General features: G+C 42.9%; 1 protein-coding gene across 1 annotated transcript in view; it reads right to left on the bottom strand.

The window, feature by feature from the left end:
* Positions 1 to 408: 408 nt before the first annotated feature.
* kcnn2 (potassium calcium-activated channel subfamily N member 2) overlaps positions 409 to 23,358 on the bottom strand; it is a 31,448-nt gene continuing 8,498 nt past the window's right edge. Inside the window, exons 3-8 of the mRNA XM_076283263.1 lie at positions 19,053 to 19,471; positions 16,806 to 16,947; positions 16,126 to 16,236; positions 15,002 to 15,129; positions 4,878 to 4,947; positions 409 to 684 (exon numbers count right to left, since the gene is read on the bottom strand). Coding sequence (XP_076139378.1) covers positions 409 to 684; positions 4,878 to 4,947; positions 15,002 to 15,129; positions 16,126 to 16,236; positions 16,806 to 16,947; positions 19,053 to 19,471 — 1,146 coding nt within the window. The remainder of the gene's footprint in view (positions 685 to 4,877; positions 4,948 to 15,001; positions 15,130 to 16,125; positions 16,237 to 16,805; positions 16,948 to 19,052; positions 19,472 to 23,358) is intronic.

The raw sequence follows: 23,358 nt of genomic DNA, 5'->3' as shown, positions 1-23,358 counted from the left end.
GAGGAAAGGCATTCTCTATGATAATGTCATCAGAAGGGAAAAAAGTATAACACATTTCTGAGGTAATAAAAAGAATCTATCAACAGTATGTTGAGTAATCTGTTTAAAAAAAGCAAAAGAAAAAGGAAGAAAATATTGCCTCCCCCCTCCACAAGATGCCTTGGATTCTGTCATCAGAATGTCAGGCGTAATGCTTCTGTTTCAAACCCTAAGGCTTTACAGTAAATGTAATCTGGCCATTTAATGGCAAAAGTCTTCGCCTGTAGATTCAAAGGAGGGGAGCAGGAGAAACAGAGGACAGTTGGAGGTGTATTTTTTTCTTCTTCTCTGACAGTAGTTGATCTGTCTGTTCCTGTTATTGTTCCCTCCATCCACCATACTCCTTTCTCCTGGCCCAAAAGCCTCCGCCTAGCTGCTCTCCGAGGAGGTAGGGGGCGCCGTGGAGGAGGAGCGCCGCCGCGAGACCGACTGCGAGCGGTCGGGGCTGTGTTTGTCGTACGGCTGCAGCTGCACCTCCAGGAAGTCCCGGTGCTGCTGGCTGATGAGCTGACTGATGAGGCCCGGCAGCGCCTGCAGGTTGCCTAGCAGCGTCTCCAGCTTGGTCTCCAGCAGGGCGATGCGCTTCTCCATATCCTCGCCGCGCTCGTTCAGGTCCGAGATCAGCTCGTACATGATGTTCTGGGTCTGCAGGCGCCAGGCCCAGATAAGGCGGTGCGTGGCCGAGTCGGAGGAGCGGAGGAAGAGATAGGAAGGAAAGGAGAAAGGAGAGAGCTAGGGTCAGAAGAGGAAAGGGAGAGCGATCACATTGGGGCCAGGTCAGTTTGGGTTAACTGGGCGAAGACGTGTACTAGGGAGGAGGGTCTCTACAAAAGCATCTCTGACAATACATATGCTTTTAGGAGGGCTTGTTTATGTAAGTGTCATTGTTAAATATCAAACTATATTTAACAAACTATACTTTGATAGTGTAAGCAGAAAATATAGGGTGAAGACTATGGTATGTAATGTATCTGAATAGTGTCATTTTCTGTAACACACCTTGAATCTTCTATTAAAAAGAACAAATGGTCCTTACAGGTGCTAGAATAACACTAAACACAGACATGGGGCAACACAAAGGAAAAACAGAGGTGTAAGGAGGAAGAAAGAATAATCATCAGGCTATAAGCTGACAGGGGAAGCATCTATATAGCATATTTCAGGAAAGTCAAGAGCAATATAAAATACACCATTTTATAAGGGAAGGGAAAGATTTGAACCTGCACAAACATACTTTAATTTTCTTACTAATTATATAGAACTTTTTTTTTTTTTACTTTCCCCATAACCAAAACTGTTCCATTGACAAACAGATGTACCTATTCAGTGAGTAAATATAACGTCAATTTCAATTACATCTCTTTCAAACATCAAAACAAATTCTGAATCTCCAGAAATATAGTTTGTCCTTTAATGTACTCTGACATCTACCCCGTCTGAGGCTGATATAGTCTTTCAGGACCAGTGTTGCCACAGTTACCTTGAAAAAGTAATCTGATTACTGATTACTGATTACTCCTTTAAAAAGTAACTTAGTTACTTTACTGATTACTTGATTTTAAAAGTAACTATGTTTGATTACAAGTTACTTTATTAGTTACTTTCAGCAGCTGCCGACAACACCCCCAACGCCTCAACATAAAAATGATAACCGGTTTTGCCAATACTCACATACTGGAAGTGCATTTTAACAGCAATGTATAGCAGACATCCCAACCTAACCTACTTAGATACTGAAATTCAGATGTTTGTTCAATAATGTCTAAGTACACCAAATAAGGAAGGCCTATTGATAGAAATTGTTATAGTAAAATATGTAGATTTTTTTTCATGTAGCCTTGGCAACTAGCCATCTTGTAGCCTATAGGCCTGAGTAATATGCAAATGAAATTACACTTGTTAAACTCACCTCAACAAGTCTTTTGCAATCATTTAACCTGCCGTGAGCAATGCTAAAGTTGCTGTTACAAACAGTGCAGTGTGCAAGATTATCATTATGTTTTAATCTTTTAAGACAATTGGGTACACTTTTGTGTAGTCTGATGTGAAATGGGTCTTAAATCTTCCTTTTTGAGGGGCACTGACGCTGCCATGACGCTTCTGTTCCTAGATACACTGACTGAACTGATTAATTATGTTTGGGAGAAAAGAGATATAAGCACACTGAAAACGGATTGGTTGATTTAGCAAAACAGACCAGGATGCTCTCTGTCTTGGATGCGCTTCAGGCACAAACGCACCACTCTCCGTTGTGTGCGCATTAAGCTATGCACACGCGATTTGAAGCAAAGATTCTAGAATCTTTGATTTGAAGTCCGGTCTGGCTTGCGTGCTCTTGTTCGCTCTAGGTTCCGGGAGATTTTATGTAATTTGCGGGCGTCAGGAAGCCGCTATCAATATGTGGGAGACTTCCAAAACTTCGGGAGACTTGGGATGTCTAGCTAGACAGCACTTTGTCGCCAGCACAGAATGTACATTGTACTTTATTTTTTGTCATGTTTAGCTGACACAAACTCAAAGTAATGACTGATGAAATGTGCATCTCTCTCTCCCTCCATTGTTGTTTTCGTTTGTGTCGCTGCACGTGAATTGTCCTCATGCTGAAAACGTGAGCATAGCCTACATGACATTAATCCCCAACACAAGAAGAAAGCAAAGAATATATCTTTTTATTAAGGAAAATGACAAAAATATTAACGCACAGTAACTTAGATAAGTAACTTTAATCTGATTACTGGTTTGTAAATAGTAGCGCGTTAGATTACTCGTTACTGAAAAAAGTGGTAAAAATAGACTAACGCTTTACTAAGTAACGCGTTACTGGCATCACTGTTCAGGACACAGCTGATGCGGTATGTTATCTTAGGTATGCCATAACCTGACCTAATGTGCTTGTGGGTAGGACTGCATATAGCACCACAGAAGCTGTGTTGACAGCTATGTAAAATATCACTGACTTGAGACGCATTTTAAAGGGTTGCGTCACCCTTTGGCATGAATTGAAATTAGTTCCACTTTGTCTCTGCTCCAAAAGGCTCTCTTTGAAATGGAAGCACCACATATATAATATGAAAGGAACAAAATGATGCAATCACTGAAATATCAGCGAAATTGGACTGACATATAGTTTAGATATGATTTTGTCATGTTAAGCAGACAAAGACGGTACAATTTCACAGTCCTATCCTAAACTACTTATAGAATGAGGAAAGAGTGAGTGGTTTTACGTTCCATATGGACAGGGAAAGAACAATCAGCACCATTTTCCTAGTACATACAATCAAAAATATGTTTAGAAGCTATAAATCAACATTACTGGAAGATGCCCTGGAGCTTTTTAATGGTGCACACTTTCTTAATATATATATATATATATATATATATAAAAGACCTATATAAAAGGCCTCGGAGACTGTGGACATTTTTTGTCCCCAAAACAGAGTGTGTATTCACATGATTAATACTCTGCCGCCCTCTTCTGGCTAAAGCCAATTACAACACCCATTACAGATGCCCAGTGTACCAGAGGCTGTCACACATCCCACTGCAAATTTCTCTCAATGTCACATGCCACGCCGGCCCGCCCCACTATCCCCTGGCAGCCAGAGCTCTGCCGCCGTGCCAGCCAATCATGGCGACCGGATCTTAATATCCGCCGCTGCTCGTGCCAGTGGGGATGAAACCCAGTGTGTGGTGATTTTAACAGCTGCGGACGACTGAATGTCAAAGCTGTGTGTGTGTGTGTTTAAGAGAGAGTAAGCTACAGAGGGCAGTGTGTATATGTGTGTGTAAGAAAAGACATAAAGAGAGAGGTAGAGAGAGAGAGGAATGATAGAGTGAGGAAGGAGCAGAAAGAAAGAGAGAGGGAGAAAAAGAAAGGTATGTGATAAATACAGAGAGAGAGGGTGGGAGAGAGAGAGAAAACGTGTGCTTGTTCCAGCTGATTCATCACATTGCAGGGTGTCTCCCTTCCCAGTTTTTTCTCTCTCCCTTTTTTTGCTGAGTCAAGCTGGCGGCGTGCCTGGTGTTCCCCAAGGTTTCACAGTTCTCCTCCGAGCCGAATCACCATTAAGAAAAGGACACTTGAGATGCAGCAGAGATATTTCAAGCACATAATGCCTATCCCTGAGAAATCTAATACTATATTATACAATCATTAAAAGCTATAATTGCATTGGATCTCCGGGAGATGTCTGTGGCAGGCCAGAAATAAGATTATGACAAATTAAATAATCACAAAAACATCATCGCTTAGGATCCAGTAGGGGTCGGTGCCCTAGAAAATCCTCAGCCTGCAGTGGACACAGCAGTTCTGACTGACTGGTAATTTCCCATTAGTCTAAACACAGCGTTCATTTGTTATATACATAATGGCAGAGAACGGACACAACAAAACTCACAAGTTGCATTCTACCTGTACTGAATAAGGAAGGTATGTGTAACGGTAACCACCCACATTTTTCTAAGGAGAGCGATGCGAAGGACCCCCTGCCCCCCAGAAAAAAAGCCTGTCTGTTTATTTGACACCTGTAGACTTGTGAAGCTGCTTGATTAGAGATGCTTTGATGCTGCTCTGCCCGCATTTTCCTCCAACCCCTGGTGGTTTCACCGTTGCAGGAAGCATATTTGCATTTACCCTCACCGGAATTCAGATGCACCACCATGAGTCAACCCATTAATGCACAAACCACACACAGCTACAATTCATGGGACATAATAGGACTAAAGTGTGTTTGGAAGATGCTTGCAGGTAGATTAAGTAACATAAAGAAATTGGTAAAAGGGAAGGAGGTACAGATACACAGTAAGTGAAGTGTGCTTTCGGGCTTCTAGCTTACCTTCGCAAGGTCCACTAGAGAGTTAGCCTGGTCATTCAGCTTGCGTTGCTCCATTTTAACACTTCTCAATCTGAACACAAGATCATTCAGAGCCCCCAGCAAAGGCGACTCGATCAGTACAACAAAGGAAAAGGGGTTGCAACGAGGCTTGCTGCATTCACAATGCAAACAGAGACATCGGTGGTGGGGAGCACTCCAAGGACATGCACAAGACAAGAGGGAGAATGCAGGGAGATCCAGAACAGAGAGAGAGAGAGAGAGAGAGAAAGAGAGAGAGACAGAGATAGATAGATAGATAGATAGATAGATAGATAGATAAATATACAGAGAGAGAAAGCTGGCTGCAAGGTAGCATGCATGTGGAGGCTTTATGTTGGACAAGCTTGGAGCAAGGGCAACGGGGGCAGTTAGGGGTTAAAAGGCCTGTGCTACACTGGACAGGTGCATACACAGCACACACACACACACACACACACAAACACACACACAGGGTGCATGGGTTTTGTAGATGACTCGTATAAGGGTTAGGATACTAGGAAAAGAGATGGAGATTCTGGATTTCAATACAGACATCTGCACATTGCATTCATTCATCATTGCAATCTCTCTGGGAAGTTTTCAATGCACTGGCATGGGCAAAAGCCCACTCCTCAACAACCTATGACTGCAGTGACATAATAGTTTATCTTGTAGTTGGGCTTTTACTTTAATTTGCCCTGCTCTCCTTTTCTGACAGAAATGTCTGACCGGGCAGTCTAAACACAAATCCACTCAGTGCAGAGAGGGAAAAAAAAAAAAAAACATTTTCGATGAGTGTAAAACTCCCCCTGTCACAGGGGCAGTTTATCATGAGGACAGCTGAGGCCTGCCTGCCCGCTCCGTCTAATCTATACCACTCGCATGAATAATTGAAATCCTCTATTTAATTAGGTCCCCGTTCTGGGCTACTTATCTAAAGTAAGTGTTTTCCTCTATACATTCTCAAGGGCATGCAAACCAGCAAAGTGTGCGCTATTCACAGCCACACACAAATGTTTATTTATTTATTTATTTATTCATTCCCCTCCGTTAGCGCAGGCTGCATTTTCCACGCAGTCAGCTAAGTTACGGCGGTCTCTGAGGGACTCCTGATATGCCGCATGGAGGCAGACGTGAAGCATGAAGAAGCAGCACATCGAGCTGAGCCATGCCAAGCGGCCAGCTGGTATGTGTGCGTTTCATTCTTTTTTTCCCCCTTTGTGTCCTACGTTTTTCTTTTAGGGGCATGATGTTTTGTGAAAGACTCCAAGCAGCTAACGAAGTGAGTGTTCATTTGGGCTAGCATCTGTGCTAATTGCACAGCATTGGTTTGATCAGAGAACGGGTATATTCGCTGCCTCGGGGGGCCGTGGAGATAATTGGCCCAGATTTGTCCATTTTCATGCAAAGGAGGTTCATTAACAGCCACCAAGAGCAAAAAAAATCCACCAGAAGACCAGGCCGCTGTTGCAATACCCAGGGCTACCAATAGAGGGCGGCACAGGCAGTGAGAACTTAATGAGAGCAGAGATGTGATATGGGGAAGCTGAGGCAGAATATTCGCCTCCACTGGCCAGAAACAAGACATGGAGAGGTAGATACCAAAAGCAGCGGGAGGGGGCACTTTCATATAAAAAACAAACATAAAACAGTATGAATTTTAAAACAGAAGCCATACACATACACACACACTCTTGCACTCTCTCTCTCTTACAAACACACACACACACACACAAAGTAATACAGAAACAACAGAGTATGCTGTGAGATGCTGGGCTAGATCTTCCTCGTGAACGGGGAAGCCCGAGAGTGGTTTCTTTGAGGTTCGTGAATCGTGCAGTTTAGGAGACTTGCCAGCCTTTGGTCTCATTTCACAGTTGGATGACAGGTAGTGAGTGTGCAGAGGCAGCTGGATGGCAGCATAGCACCGGAACCTGCTCCTCATCTCATAAGATCTGTTCTCATAAGATTTTTTATCCCCCCCAGCCCCCCATACGACTCTCACTAACATTAAATAATTACCTGCATCTATGCTATCCTAATAACACTTAGATTATTACCCAGAAATAAAAATACATTAATTAATGCATTTTATTAATTTCGTCATTCTTAAATAAGTCAAACAAAAAGGGAAAAAAGTACATAATATCTAGTGGACAGAAGTTACTCAGTTACTGAGTCCAATGTTTCTTGCTGTCTGTGACTGTGACACATAAGGCCATGGCAATCAGATATGTACTCATGGAAGATGTAGTGCTGTCTAAGTTTATTTTTGGCAAAACACTTGTGAATTTTTCATCTGAGTAAGTCATTAAATCTCCATCTCGGCATGTCTCAGAACAACTTGTGACAAGGAGGGAGAGTGATGCATCCTGGGACAGCTAAAAGCAGATGAGGGAAAGGATCCCTAAGGCCCTAACCATCCTGGCCGAAGGCACACACACACACACACACACACACACACACACACACACACACACACACACACACACACGCATACATGCACGCACACACACAGACACACACACACACACACACATTTGTGTAAGGCACATATAAAACACTTAGGGATGCTGTCATGGCCAGGAGATAACTAAGGAGAGAGACTTCCATCAGTGTCCCACCGAAACATTAGAAGAAACTCAAACTCGCAGTGTCCCCTCAGCTTCAAGCAGCATGTTATGTAGTTTCAGTTGAATCTCACCCCGAACAGGCATACACAGGCAGTAGCGAGCTCAGACTAACACATTTTACCATACAGACAATATCCTGGCCACAGGACCATAGGACCTAACATTTACGTTAAAAAACTCTAGTCGCAGTCTGTCTAATACGAACAACAATTAGAGCGTCTCTCCTTGCTCTAATTCAGACACTGCTTTCGGCACGTGCCGGTCCACATGGTTGCCAGATCTGGCTCCAACCCCCCCTGTTACCAGTCATCCGAAAGAGAAATGAGGAGGAATGCAGTGACAAATGCAGATCGTTTCAGGCGTGACTGCAGGTTCCACAAGCCCAAAGATGACCCAGCTTCATGTACCGATTTCCTGTTTCTAGTCATTCTTTGTATCACTGCTGAATAAGTAGATGGGTTTCATGGTCTAGGAGGAACTGTACGGTTTAGGCAGTGTATACATACACATATAGGCCATACAGGTATATACGTTGTTGCTATGCGTGATCGGTCAGCTGGCGTCATTTTTTGGTTCATGGAAGTCAAAATCTCTCGTGTTTAATCAGTAGCTTTCTGATTAAAGGCCTTGTAGTCATCACATTCATGCAGTAATGATCAGGAAGAAAACACTCCTCAAAAATTAATAATTGAAATTCATTTTCAAAAAACTTCAAATGAAGTAATATAACACCAGTGGGGGCAAATGTGTGTGTGTGTGTGTGTGTGTGTGTGTGTGTGTGTGTGTGTGAGAGTGTGTGTGTGTGTGTGTTTGTGCGTGCGCGCACGCGTGTATGTGTGTTTAAGAGAAAAAGAGAGAGCAAAAGGCTAAAAAACATTAACTCTTACTTCATCTACTTGTACTGATGTTATAATGTTTTCCCAACAGAAACATGTTGTAAAGATGTACATTTATGCGCTGTTTAGGTAAAAAAAGCAATCCGTTTTTTTTTTTTTTTTTTTAAAGAAATGTGGACCTATCACATCGATTGTAAAAATAATATTAACAAATAATTTTACAGCTACAGACTTTAAAATAAAGGAACCAATCACATCACAAAAGCATGAATTTCACTTATTAGATGAGGGAGTGTGATTAATTGTAGTCATCAGGTTTTAAGGACAAGGTCTCTTTAGCATGCACACAACATCTCTGTTAACTACAGGTAAGGCGAAGACTTACTTTCGAGCTCTATTGCATTGGGTAGACACAAATGGGAAAAAAGAAACATAAAATAGACAAATGAATAATTACATCACTTCACTTCAACATCACAGTTCTCTCACTCACTCACTCCCCCCCCCCTTCTCTCTCTCTCTTTAACATTCAGTAGCCGGCTGCAACCCACATCATTGATCTCCACCATTTTAGCTTTCATGTGCGTGACTAAAATAATCATATTTTGAGGGAAACTCCGTTCAGCTTCCCTTCTCTCTCTTTCTGTTTGAAAGCATTACACACAGCACACTGCTACAATAGCTCCTGTAGTGGAACGCCACCCGGTGCATAACGCAGTGTCCTTCCTGCTTCCCACACCAACTCATCCTTCAAAGATGACCTCACTTAAAGCACCTGTCTCAGTGCATCTGGACATGTACACAGCGCATGGCACGGGACAGACCCACCTTGACTAAGCAGCAACACAAAGCCCATCATCCCTGCTCACCCATTAAATGGACAGATTGCAGAAAAATTAGTCCACACACACACACACACACACACACACACGCAGACACACACACACACACACACACACACACAAGTAAAACAAAAATTCACATAAAAATTAAATCTTGTTTCAAGGGACAACAATTTAAATCTATGAAGGCTGGCTGGTAGTGTGGTAAGATAATCACTATGATAACAATTTTCTGTAATGACAAATTCTCATATCCGAGAAAATTAGTTGAACTAATTTCAAATTAGGGAACAATTCAAAATCATCAATTGTTACCATGTCTGCAAATGATACAAACCTAAGATCTAAATCCATTTCTAGATAACCAAACATTTTTGTCCAGGCAGAGCTAGATCAGCATTTTGTTTTTCGTTTGGTTTCAGGCAGGATGAAAAGGCATTCTGGTCGTCTGGTACCCATGCTCTACTCTGTCCTCCTCACACAGACCTCGGCAGCAAGCCTGTCAGCACCATCACGGCTGCCGCCACACAACACTACAAACACTGCAAAGTGTGTGTGTGTGTGTGTGTGTGTGTGTGTGTGTGTGTGTGTGTGTGTGTGTGTGTGTGTGTGTGTGTGTGTGTGTACTCCTCGAGGAGCGGAAAAGCCTGTCTGAGCTGCAACTCTTACAACGGTCACGTCTTTATTCTTGAAGCCGAGAACAGAACAACATTTACACTGATACTAAATGTATGAGAAAACATTTAGGAATTGCCTTTAGCTCTGTTTAGTTTGTTAAACTATTACAATTATTCACAGATTAATTTATTGTCACAGATGTATTAACGATAGATAAATAAACTTGTTTTAAACCACAGGAATGATCATCATCCACACTAGAGAGTTTTTTGCTTTGATGCTTGCAGCATCTTTAAACTCTTTTCAGAACTTCACACGCACACACGCACGCACGCACGCACGCACGCACACATACATACACACACACACAAACACACAAAAACCTGCAAGTGCACCTACCCACTCACACGCATGCACACACTCACACACTTTTTCACTGACTTAATCTCACACACTCACACAATGCACACTCAGTCACCCACTCAATTTCTCTCTCTCCCTCTTTCTCACTCACACACACACACTCAGAGCGCACACGCATACACACACACATACACACACACAAACACACACAGTTCCTCAACTTCGAGTCATTTCAGGCCAGAGCCCTGAGACCATCCAGCGTGCATGCGCTTCCCAGCAGAGCCAGCCAGGGAGTCCACTCGCCGCTTAAGGACATGAAAGGGCTGTCTGGAGAGGAGGAGAGGAAAAGCTGATCAAATACGTGACCAGGTCTTAAGAAGGGGGGGGGGGGGGTGCAGCTACAGCTCTAGCAACCTCGCTAATGCTAATGCTAGCGGCAGCAGCGGTGGCGGATTTCCACCGCCATGCTCCATCAGGAGCCTATATGAGTACTGCTACGCAACCGGCCATCCGGCTGACTAGCTAACACAAAGTTAATCTCTAACACGTTCCAAAAAAGGGAGAACTTACAACATGGGAGTCAAACTGAAAGTCACACACACAAACACACACACACACACACACACACACACACACACACACACACACACACACACACACACACATGTAGTCATGTACACAGTAGCACAGGTGAGAACAGAGATATTAAAAAAAATATATGTATGCGTACACATCATGCTTGTGCTCGCCTACACACACACACACATACACATAAACACACACACATACACACAAACATACAGACACACACACACACACACAGACACACACAAATCCTTTCAGACTCACACATGTGGCGTTATACAGACATGACAAATGATGCAAAGGTTTAGGAGTAATGGGAAGAGGGAACCGATATACAGTTTTAGTGAACCTCTTCCCGCTTTTTGTGTCCTTTAGAGGCTTTGCCATAATATGATCCATGGCTGAGAAAAGCAAAGTAATAACAGCACTTCCATAATTGCATCAGAGTGTCCAGGTGTGCAGCAAAAGACACTAATTTGAAATAGAGGGCCAATGTCCCAGGATTCATACAACCAAGTCGGTGCAGTAATAGCATGATAGATTCGGTTAACTGGCTCCTTAAGTAGGATACTTTGTCTTGGATATTTGACAGAGCTCCACCTGGGACGGAGGCCTTTGAAGGCAGAGAAATATTAGTTTTCATCAGTTGTTTTGGGTGGCTAACAGAGGCCGACCTCCTTAGATCAATCCCCTCTCCTCGTTCTAGAGTTACATAATACCCCTGTTGAGGCCACATCATCACAGTGTAACATCAGCTAAATAAGATCATGGGCTTATGCTCAACAGGGGGTGGCAAGACTAAGCTGGGCTTTCAAAATGTTCACATCAACCCCACCCCCCACCCCCCCCACACCTCTACCACTTAGACACAGATAGGTCGCCCCTTAAAGATCTTAGGTTAACTGTATCCCTTTTGTGAGAGAGCGATTAAAATACATGTTTGTTTGGGTTTTTTTTTTTTTTTTTTTTGGGGGGGGGGGGGGGGTAACAATGTATTAACAATATCGTAACACCCCCAATTATCACCACTTTTGTTCAGGAATTCTAGAACAACGATATTTTTTAACACTTCAAAATAACATTTGCTAAATGAACCTTACATTTTTCAGTAGCCATAGGTGTGTAGATTTGAACAAAATCTGGTTTGGTTCTTAACGGGAGCATTTACTGCCTGAAATATCCAATTTTGTTTACCACGTTATAGTGCTGGCCTGATGGGTCGCCTATTTACGCCATTTCAACGGCACATGAACGGTTAGACCAAGAATTCTTGTCATGAAATTAAAATTCCACCAAGCAGTTGTGTACACGCAGCCTTACAACACTGTTCACAGCTCTTCGAGCCACGGTAAAATGTCATTTTTGGTACATAGCTAATTTAGATACACCTATGGTGTGGGTGGTTGCGTTTCTTTAGGAGTCCGCGGTCTTGGTTTGTATAGAAATGGATATTAAGTGACACATACACGCAAGACGGCGGAAATACGGGACCGACCGTAATAGGGGGAGTTCCGATAGATAAATAAACTTGTTCTAAACCACAGGGCAGCAGGGCGCTTGGCCCAACAGGCAGACATCAGGGCACTGTCAAAACAAATCACGGACAGACAGAGAGACATAGACAATTACAGAATGCCATAGGGCACCCACAATTCTCGCAAGGGCCTTAATTAAAATTTAAAAAATGTGCCAGAAAAGTTGAAAGAATTCATGTTACTTTTGTTTTAATGCAGGATTTTTTTTTTTCTGAAGAAGCTCTTTTTCTGAAAAAGTCTTTGTTCTCTTGCTAGCCTTTCATAAACTTGGACGAGGAGAACTGGCCTCATGAAACCCTTCACAGCTTCCTTTGGGCGGCTTTCTTTGCCTATTCTTCATGTAAGATTCTGTGTAATGTTTCTTCAATATATAAAAACAAAATTGTATTGGTCCTGACTTCTGGTGAATAAAATCTGGTGTGGATGTTTCAGAAGAGCAGATGTCATTATGAATGTGATTTATAAAGTTTTCTGAAGCCTCTGTGAATTATCCTAAAAACAGTCTGCTAGTCCATACAGCTACGTCTATTTTTAAATCTGTCAAATCAATCCTGTCAACTGTTCCTCATCCTAGTATGTGAAAATGGAATGCCACTTTGAATCCTAAGTCAGAAACGAGATCGAAAAAAAAGAGAAAAATAGAGAGACAGACAGACAGAGCAAGACAGCTAGAAGGAAAAACATCTCCAGAGACCGCCAGACCGGACTAAAAAAATAGTCAAAGAAAGAGACAGAGAGTAGGAAAGAGAGAGAGAGAGAGAGAGAGAGAGAGAGAGAGAGAGTTAGAGGGAGAATGCTTGAAATGTTTTTGAAGAGAGAAAAGGGTGTAAAATTGGCTCATTTCTGCAAATGGGACTGGGAAGAACTTGGTGACTGTCGTGGGGGACTGTGTCTGTGTGTGTTTGTGTGTGTGTTTGTGTGTGTGTGTGTGTGCGTGTGTGTGTGTGTGTGTGTGAGTGAATGTGTGTGTGTGTGTGTGTGTGTGTGTGTGTGTGTGTGTGTGTCGGGAGGGGTCCAGGGGGATATACACAGGACATCCATCATGCCCTCTTTAGCAGCCTGGCAAATGGAAATTATTCAGTAATGCCTTTCACATTCAAAAGCTGTTTTTGCTGCTCCGACACTGCATTTTTGTGTTAGATTACGATGGCCGTACAAGGACAGAATGAATTTCTCTGTTTGCGGCATGTTGATATTAGTATATATTCATGTCTGATGATTTTTCCATATCTTAAAGACACACTCCAGCAGTTTATTACATCTCTAAATCTCTGTACCTCTAAAGTACACATTCAAGAGTTTTATTCATGAAATCCACTTGTGGCGTAAAAATGGTTTTTGAACGTATCTCTGCACCTATTTCCTCATTTCGGGAATTGGGATCTATCTGACTCCACCCTCTCTCCACACGTTAGCTAGCTTGTCTGCATCTTCATGAAGAATCGCCCCACCCTCACCCTGGGCTGTGATTGGTCTAACATAGAATCCATGCAGAAATCCTTGCCAATGACATTACCGACATGTTAACAAGATTAAAAATTTGATTTTCACCAGAGGGTGTCTTTAAAACATACTAAATGTGACACCCGGCAAACCTAAACTTTCATTTGTGTTTTTTTCATATCTCCAAGTGTGCAGGCAGGATTGTAAATATTTATGTAACATGTTACTCAAAGTCCGCAAACAAAATGTGGTATACTTGGTTTAGCTTAAGTTTGCAAAATATGGATTTCTATTTCCTATTGTACATTAAACTACACTATAGAATATTTGATGCCAATCAATAATGAATACTACTGAATTTGGTCATACTTGTGAAATAATGGTATATCTACCATAGATTCTGTTAAGCTTAAGTAGGTGGGAGACATTAGGTAACAATGTGTGTGTGTGTGTGTGTGTGTGTGTGTGTGTGTGTGTGTGTGTGTGTGTGTGTTTCCCCTGTGCAACCCTTCTAAACAGCATCGTTACTATTGAGCAGGATCTACCCGAAACTCCTTCCGTCAACATTTTCCCACAAGGCCCAGAGTCAGCAGGACGGCAAGTGTAAATTCCCTGTAATGAGCTTCAGCAGACGGCCTGCTCCAGTTACAAGGATCTGTCAGTTCCGACTACATCAGTCAGTCAAGTCAGTCCGCCAACCACTGACAACACACACACACACACACACACACTGGGGATCAGATGTCTCAGACCTGAGACGCACTCTCAAATCTCACGACTCATTTTCGGGTCAAGGGCTTCTAAATGAACCCAGGTACTCATTTACTGCACAAGCAGAGAAGGGGGGGGGGGGGGGGCTGTCACAGTATGCGGGGTCATATTCAACCTCTCCTAACCTGAGCTACAGGTGTCAAACAATTCAGAGCAGTCATACTCACCTCGAGCACTCACCTGAGAAACCGCAGCCATTTTTAAAAAGCCGCCAATTCAGACAAGCCATTAAAAGACTACACCTTAACACTCACTGAGGTCACCAGGGTTATCGTATCATCGCAACCCAAAACCAATCATCTGAAGCGACCAGTCATCATCAAGCTCTTGCCCTTTATCTCACACCTCACCATCCAATCAGGGAAGGTTAAGAGCTCAACTCTGGGGGAAGATCTAAAGTGTTAAAGTGCCTATGAATGTCTGGTCCAGGGCTTACAGTAGTGGTGGTGGTGGTGGTGGGGGTGGAAAGAAGCTACCTACTGATGAATGGCTTGGAGAAATTTCCTCTGATGCTTTCTGACTCTGGCGTGATCCATCTTCCTCACCAGCTTGGTGTTCTTGTAGATGAGCCATGTCTCCCTGAGTACATTCGCAGCTGTGTTCTTCACCTGCGGAGAGAACCAAGAGCGGTCAGGTGACTGTTGACCCCCCCGTCCCATCTCACAGATCCTCATCCCATGTGTTTAGGAAAGAGAAAACAAATTTCTGCTTCATGAAGGTGTGATCCAGTTCTGGATAACCCCAAAGCTCGTCTGAAAGTTTGAAGGAAATTGGACCAGTAGTTTTTAAGTTGTATGAATGCACACACACACAGACACCCACCTGTGAAAGGACCTGTGAGCAGACAGACACACACACATACACACAGGACACCAAAAGCTTAGCGGTGGCACAATTACATTTCAACAAAAAAAGAGAGACAGAAACTGGGCCAACGAGTTCTCAAAAGGTCACACCGTTTGTTCCTCTCAACAGAACAGCTCAATCTGAAGGCTCAATAAAGACCTCTTTCCTCTTAAAGAGATACAGTTCCTTCACTCTCCCGACAGAACCACCGCACTCCACACCGACGCTGGCTCATTATCTTTCATTCCACAGACGGTGACCTTTCTTTAACTACACCCACCGGTTGTGGTCAGGGTCGGATTAGGTTGCAGACTCAGATCCCTGGACTGGGCAGTGTGGGTGGATGGGAATGACACGGACTGTTCGGAGAGAGCTTTATGAAAAGAGTTTTAGTGTGTGCGTGTGTGTGTGTGTCCACAGCAGCAGTAACATGCTCAGCAGGACCACATGAGTGCCAGCTGGCAATGGATATAGTCTCCCCAGCTAATATATGAACCACCCTGTGCCTTTGTGCATCGTTTACCACCAAGGCCGCTCTTCATGGGAAGCCTATACTAAGGGCAGAGGTGGCGTTCGAGAGGCACATTCCGCTCTTTGTTTATCAAAACATTTCGCTCAGGTGAACGAGGATAGCAGGCGAGGGCGTTTTGATTACGTGGGTGTCGTGTAGAATAATGCTGGAAAGCGCAAAATGAAACATCAATCAAGGAGGTGAAAGCTTGTGGGGTTTGCTTTTTTTTTTTTTAAGAGAGACTTACTCTTTTTGTCAGCTGGGTGTCCATCATAAAGTTATGTACATGTTTTTCAGCTTTGGTAAGTTCCAGTTTTTTTGCAACCACTGCCACCACCAGAGCAGTGCATCCCGCCCCCTGGGTGGAACATGTCAAGAGTTCATAATTAACATCTTCATCTTCTCGGCACAGCTATTTTACCACATATTCTTCTAAACTATGTGTTTCTATGTTATAACTTATGCCCCGAATACCAATGAAATAATGATATAACAACATCTATATCTTTCCTCCTAATTATAGTCATTTTTGGTGCAGAATTAAATGAACAATTTAGCTCTTGTGTCATCTTGGAGCAGTTCAACTGAGACTAAGGACCCTAATTTAAATGGTGAGTAAAGTGCAAAGTGCAAAGTCAATCAACAAGAAAAGTTCTCCTGCAGCATGTGGGTGCATGACTCATTCATCTTTGCAGATAAGGTCTTGCCCATGGTGTTAAATTAGGAAATTAATTTTGCCTAGTTATTAATTTAGCTTTAGTTAGACTTAAGACTTAGCACTTTGCCTATCATTACAATTAGGGCCCTGAATCCAACTTCAACTAATAAAGATCATTGATAAAGGATATAAAAAATCAAAATCACAGTAAATTAACTGCCTAATATTACGTTAACGACAAAACAGATATGATGACATAAAGACCTCACCATAATCCCAGTCAAGAGGCAGACTCCCTTTCCACAGTATGTGTTGGGAACCATATCCCCATAACCGATGGTTAGAAACGTGATTGAGATCAACCACATGGCTCCTAAGAAGTTGCTGGTTACGTCTAAGCTGTCATGGTATCTGACGGGGAGCAGAAAGGCAGGAGGAAAACATGAGTGATGGATTTATGCATTTTAATTGGCCAGTGAGAACCATGTTAGCATTGCGCCTGCATCTCCACTGCAAGTTTACATGCCAGAAATGCCTAATGAGTGGACCAATATTTGGACAGCAAGCAAGCAATCCAAGCAATCTGACAGTGTATGATTGCTCAAAAAACAAACATGACATCCAATATGAATCCTACTTAAAACTAGTGTGTGTAAATATTTGGATGAGACGAGAATGTGTCAAGTGCCCAATAACTTCCCATAATTTATGTTTATCATCATCAAATTAAAGCAAATGAAAGTTTGCGTTCATAGCTATGTGTAGAGGCTGAAAAGGACTGTGTGTTGAAACCTTTTAACTGTTAAAGATCCATTTTGATTATAACACTGTTGAGGATCCACATCAGAGTTATCCGTTTTGATAACACAGTTTAACAGATGAGAAGACTTTGAACCTGAATCTGCTTGCTTACACACACTGGCCACCCAAGCACTGACACACATGATTTTGTGCACTGTTTTATCACCTTGAAGTTGTCATTACAAAAATCTATGACTAAATCAATGTCATAATTTTTATAATAATAAAGAAATGTTTGATTGTGAAGTCTAAAATAACAGATATCAGTTGAGTTGCTGATGCAGTGTGTTAATGATTAATTATATGTATTCTTATGGGCTTTTGTCCAAGTAAATCTGTTCTCTGTCTGAGTCAAAATAACTTCTGAATGGTGATGTGAACTGTAAACAAACAATCAGACTATTTTGCATATAACCACAGTCTATTTCATTCATAGTGTTTGATGTCTATGTGTATATCAGATCACTGAATGGAGATGTTACAATATGCCATGTTTTTATTTCTGTGTCATAGTAATGGTTACTTAAGTTCAATAAATATCAGACTGACATCACCGGTGTCAAGACTTGTCTGAGTTAGTATTTGTGGGAAGAATGGCTAAATTCTAGTGTGTTAAAATGAGAGATGATGCCATGCTGATGCAATATTCAAGCTTAGCCCTGTAAATGATGGAAGACTTTGTCAGTAAGGCACCTCTTGCTCCCTGCTCTTGCTGAATTTATCTCTAAGCTTAGCTTCTTTACTTTCTTATTTTGAGGTTCTCAGTCTCAGCTGTTTTCATCTCAAGTGTAAGGAAGATGCCTCTTTTATTTTTAGTGTACGTGCATGCAATCTTGGTTAACTGTTGAATGCACCCAATTTGATTCAAACCATCGGACCAAACGATTGTTTGGCAATTTCTTAAATACATCCTCATCTACCGTGAACTTTATATCGGTGTAATTAACACCAGAGAGTGTGTTAAAAACCTGACCCTGGGTTATAATTCAGCCATGTGAAGATCAAATTTCACATGATAGAAAAAAAAATGCCACACAGTAAGTCTGATGTAAATGAACACCAACATGACATGATGCTCTTCGACACGTGTTAGCTTATCATTAGCAAACAGTGGCATGTTGATGGGAGATGGCAAACACCAGCAGCCCCTCATTCCGCACCTTAACTCAATACCTCTTCCAACTACCAACAACAATTTCATTTTGGCACTCACCATCCCTTTCTGCTTAACTCAACCTCTTCCATCACATCCTCAGAAAAACTTAAAAACTTTAAAAAGTCCCTCCCAGTTACCAATCGCACTCTGCTATAATCATATTTGGGTAAATCTATGCCATTTCATATTCCCTCTGGTGGCTGCTTTCCACAGTCACTGACACTACCAAATAAAACCCCTCCCAAGTTTCAACTGAACTATGCTCACGACTATTGCCCTCCATCCCAACTTCCACTCCCCCCTCCAACATGCCCCCCCCCCCCAACTCAGCTATGCTCACCATCCTCCGTTATCACATCCCTATTTCCAACTCTCCATTTAAATCATCGCTTGTAGCACTGTCAGCACCCCGCCAACCATTTCTTGATTCCCCCCACACCCTTTCCTCCTCTCCACCCTCACTTTTAACTCTCAACTTCACTGAACTCAACCCGAATGTTTCTCAGAGCACCATTTAGGGCCTTCCACCCTTTCCCCCCCCCCCTTCCCCCAGCACCACCTTTCGCAGGCGCGCACTGTCCATGCAGCGATGATCCACAGCGAGATGGTGAAGACAAGCAGCACGGTGCCGGGGCAGATGGTCATGAGCGTCTTCATGACGAAGCGCGTGTTGAAGTTGATCTTGTTGAGCGCGCCGATGCTGCGCGACGAGGCGTCCGTGAACAGCTTGCTGTGCAGCAGCATGACGCGCGCGATCAGGTACAGACGCAGGAACATGGGGATGGACAGGATGATGTCCACGTCGGCGTTGGCCTTGGACGGCGCGTAGGAGAAGGCCAGGCGCGCTGTCCAGGTGAAGGTGTAGTTGCCGGGGATGGGGTGGATGGCGCACACCAGGATCTCCAGACAGATGAAGAAGATGCGCTCGTACGTCATGGCTATCCGCCAGTCATCAGCGGCATTGTCCACCATGAACAACTGAGGGGGACATAATAAAATATGTTAAACAACAGTTTGGTTTTTTTTGTTCTGCTTTCATTCTTTAAGAGGAATGGTGTTAAATTCATAAGCCATAATACAACCTCTAAATCTAGTTTTACATCCTGACCAAGTATTCATGTACTGTAGCTGTTGTTACCACTTGGTGTATCAAATTCTGTTAGAGTAATTAATTACACAGTAGTTTAAATAGTGGGTGAACATAGCAGGTATGGACAAATGTTTGATTGTTGGACAAATAGTACATGTGGACAAATGTTTGACAACAATGTTGATCTTAGAGAAACAACTCTAAAGAGCATTGAACAAAGTTAATGTCTTTGACTTAGTTTTGTTATTACTATGTGTACTTGTGTTGTTGCTCTTTGCTACTCTGTATATTCCACACTACCAAATACAACAGAGACACTGTAGCAAGGCTGTAAAGGCCCTAGAATATCAATATACAAAGACGGCAGAATATCAAGTGAGGCCAAGTGTTTTTGTTTTGTTTTGTCTTTGTAACTTAGAACAGCATAACATTGATGCGGCATTAAAATGGGAATTTAATCCTCAAGTTCTGGATTCAAGGTTTGTGTTGATATGCGTGTTGTTTTCGCGCTTGTTGTTTAATTTTCATATTTAGGCAGGAGAGAGCCGTACTCTAGAGTAGTGTATTTCACCCCACAGCCTTATCTCTCCTCTCCACGTCTGCACCTACCCCAACCCTGCCCCCACAAACGCGCCGCCATGCTGTCATCTCCATCCCCACTGTTTGCCTATCCCATGATGCCTTGCTCTGTGTCTGCTGCAAAAAAACACATCTATCAGACACTTACTATAGGTCCCTGTGTACCGATAGCCAACAGTCGACAACATCTTCCCAATATGTCTCCTCTTTTTCTAACAGGTCGTGTTAGTGATTATATGTCTCCTCTCCTCCTTCTTCTTTCATTTTCACCCTCCATTTCATTTCTTCCTTCTCTCAGTCCTCTTTCCCCCTCCCATCCCTCAACCCCTTCCCCCCATATCTCTCTCTTCTCTTTTCCTCCCCCTCTCTTCCCCTCTTGCCTCTTTCTGGCTTCATAAATATCCTACCCCTGTGGTAGGCGTGCGTGGAGCTCTTGCCCTGGTGTGCGCTTGTCAAATCAGTCCCCCATCGCTGACACGCGGCTGCCGATATCTCCCCGCGAAGCCACAGTTCTGCCTCCCAGCCCTCTCCATCACCTCAAGGTCCAGCGGCCTGTCACCGTCGCTGGCAGATATTTCACCCAAACGGTGCAGTCAGCACATTTGCCAGGGACTCGCTTTCTCTTTCTCTCTCTACCTCTCATCTCTGTGTTCAGTTCCCTCACTCTTCTTTGTTTTTTTCATCTCTCTCGCTCTCTCTTTCCCTCTCTCTCTCTCTCTCTCTCTCTCTATCTTTGTCTCCTCCCTCACATCCCTTTTTTAAAGTCTTTAGCCAACATGACCGAAGGGAATGGATAGGGATGAGATAAGAGGGAGGGAAAAAAGCCAGACTGACAAAAGCCCTGCACACGTCACTTAACAACATTTTCCATGGTCTTTCCACTATGTTGTCTTGCTTTGATAGAGAAAAACAGAGAGAGAGAGAGAGAGACGCATTCTGCGCCTGTTCAGTGGACCTGTTTATTGCTTTAGTGTTTTTTTGTGCATGTATTATTTTTCAGTTATTGTGTCCTCTCTCTGTGTTGGAGAGCAGCATGGTACATCGTTAAGTCTGCAATTCAAGTACCCCACACACACACACTTTCCAAGGACCCCTGCCTGGCTGAGCCGCCTGTGCCAGTGGCATTGACAATTAACCAATAAACACGGACAGCCAGAGTCAAAAACCCATCCGATTTCTGCCAGACACCTCACTGTATCTATCAAATGCACACAGATGTTTAAATAATTAAGATGGCTTAATGGCCATAAAGGAAGAAGTGGAAAAAAACTTGGCGGTAAATAAATGAAATCCCAAATTATAAATTGACGCCTTGCCAACTCGGCCCCCTCTCATTCTGTCCGCCTCCGAACTTCTCATTAGGATGGGAAAAAAAGTCTGTTCCATTCCTGGAAGGAAAATGGGATCAATGACCTAGATCATATATTTAGCAATAATACATTAGAAAAGCTTGAATCATTCAAATGGGAATATATTCTCTGCTGTCAAAGCCTTTTAACCAGGCGGCATCTCACCAGAGTCAAGGGCACTCAGAGAATAACTCACACAACAGTGCCTGGTTAATTGCGAAAGTGACTAGTTATTGCAAAAGCTATACAGGACACACACACACACACACACGCACGCACACACACACACACACACACACACACACACTCAACTTATGTTCAGAACCATAAACATAAACTTAAAAACTCCTGCTGACAGGCCTATAGGCACAGCAAAAATTGAGGACATGGATACACACAAAAAAAACATGCACAAAGAAATAGAGAGAGAGAGAGAGAGAGAGAGAGAGAGAAAGAAAGAGACAGAGAAATACAGAGCAACTAACAAGAATAACAAGGAAGTAAATAATGTACATAACAAAGGCAAAGCAAAATAAAAACGGAAACAAAAGAAACACATCTGTAGCCACCGCGACACAGCGACGGCTTGTCCTTGAAAGACAGGGGGGACGAGACATATAGATTTCCAGATCAGGCTAGACAGATAATGCCCAACACTAGACAGATAGATTTCCAGATCATCTACGAGACAGCAGGCTCCTTGAAAGCTCCCTGACATCTGTGAGAGACATGGGCGTAACATTAACCTGCCTGTCTGTTGGTATAGCCTGGCTTGTTCAACTTTCCAAGCCGTTGTAACTTAGACAGGGAAATACAAGCTGTTATTCCACAACAGTGACACATGGTATCTTACTCAAAGCTTAGCAGTAACAAAAAACAACGCCAAAGAGACGGCATGGTCTGCTCAAGGGCCGATAAGACAAGGAGACAGAGAACGCTCACCCTGTCCTACTGAGAGCAATCCTTCTCACAAAAACAAGCACTTAGACAAAAAAGAAAATAGAAATAATAATAATAATAATAAAAAAAATGTTGCAGCTTTAAAACAAGGTAATTAAACATTTAGAATGGGTTACGTAAGGAAAGCCTACTTGGTGGGTAAAAGCAATTATGTTAATGGACAACCTGCAATACAATACTCAAGAGCTTGTCACCTCTTCTCTCTCTCTCTCACACACACACACACACACACACACAAACACACACACACACAAGGAGGCCGAATCGAGATGTTGAGACTGCGGTTATGGAAAAAAAGACCATACAAAGGGACACATGGATCAGAAATGGTATATAGGAGACTCTCTGTCAGAGGCTAATGTTGTCTGTTCTGTATTCTTCTTTTCTCGTGTATTTGTGTGATTTATAGGGTGACACTTGATTGCAGTGACACTTGATTGACAGACACACAGACATACAAGGCAACATGAGACACTCTTCTGAGGACGTTATCATGTCCTCAGCTGTGTTCCAATTGTCTTGGCTCCCCTTCGATGTCGCGTTAGCTTGCGTCGTGTTGGGGGCTGGGGGGTTGGGGATTGGGGAAAGTGGGACAGTTCCAAGCAAGCCAGATGGGACGAAGCTAAAACATCCAAGGGATGATAAAAATTTGAGATGTGTGTCTGTGTGCAGCACAGCCCATTTGTGTGGGAGGGTTCCAATCAATACAGAAAGAGAGTTGGCCTAAATAATAGAGGCAAATAAGTGACCTTAAACAACAGGAAAAAGGGTAAAAGGCCTTAATGATCCGTGACCGTGGTTCTGGTGAGAGGTTGGTATATGAGCTCAAGCAGCCAATCAGTGTACACTCTTTCTCTTCTATACTCCTGAAGCAATGTGTTGATTGA

Source organism: Alosa pseudoharengus, unplaced genomic scaffold (assembly GCF_046254945.1).
Source record: "Alosa pseudoharengus isolate Yale_2024_CS ecotype anadromous, Long Island Sound unplaced genomic scaffold, YU_APseudo_1.1 YU_APseudo_1.1_scf_14, whole genome shotgun sequence".
Classification (NCBI taxonomy): domain Eukaryota; kingdom Metazoa; phylum Chordata; class Actinopteri; order Clupeiformes; family Clupeidae; genus Alosa; species Alosa pseudoharengus.
This window is presented reverse-complemented; position numbering and strand designations above follow the sequence as displayed.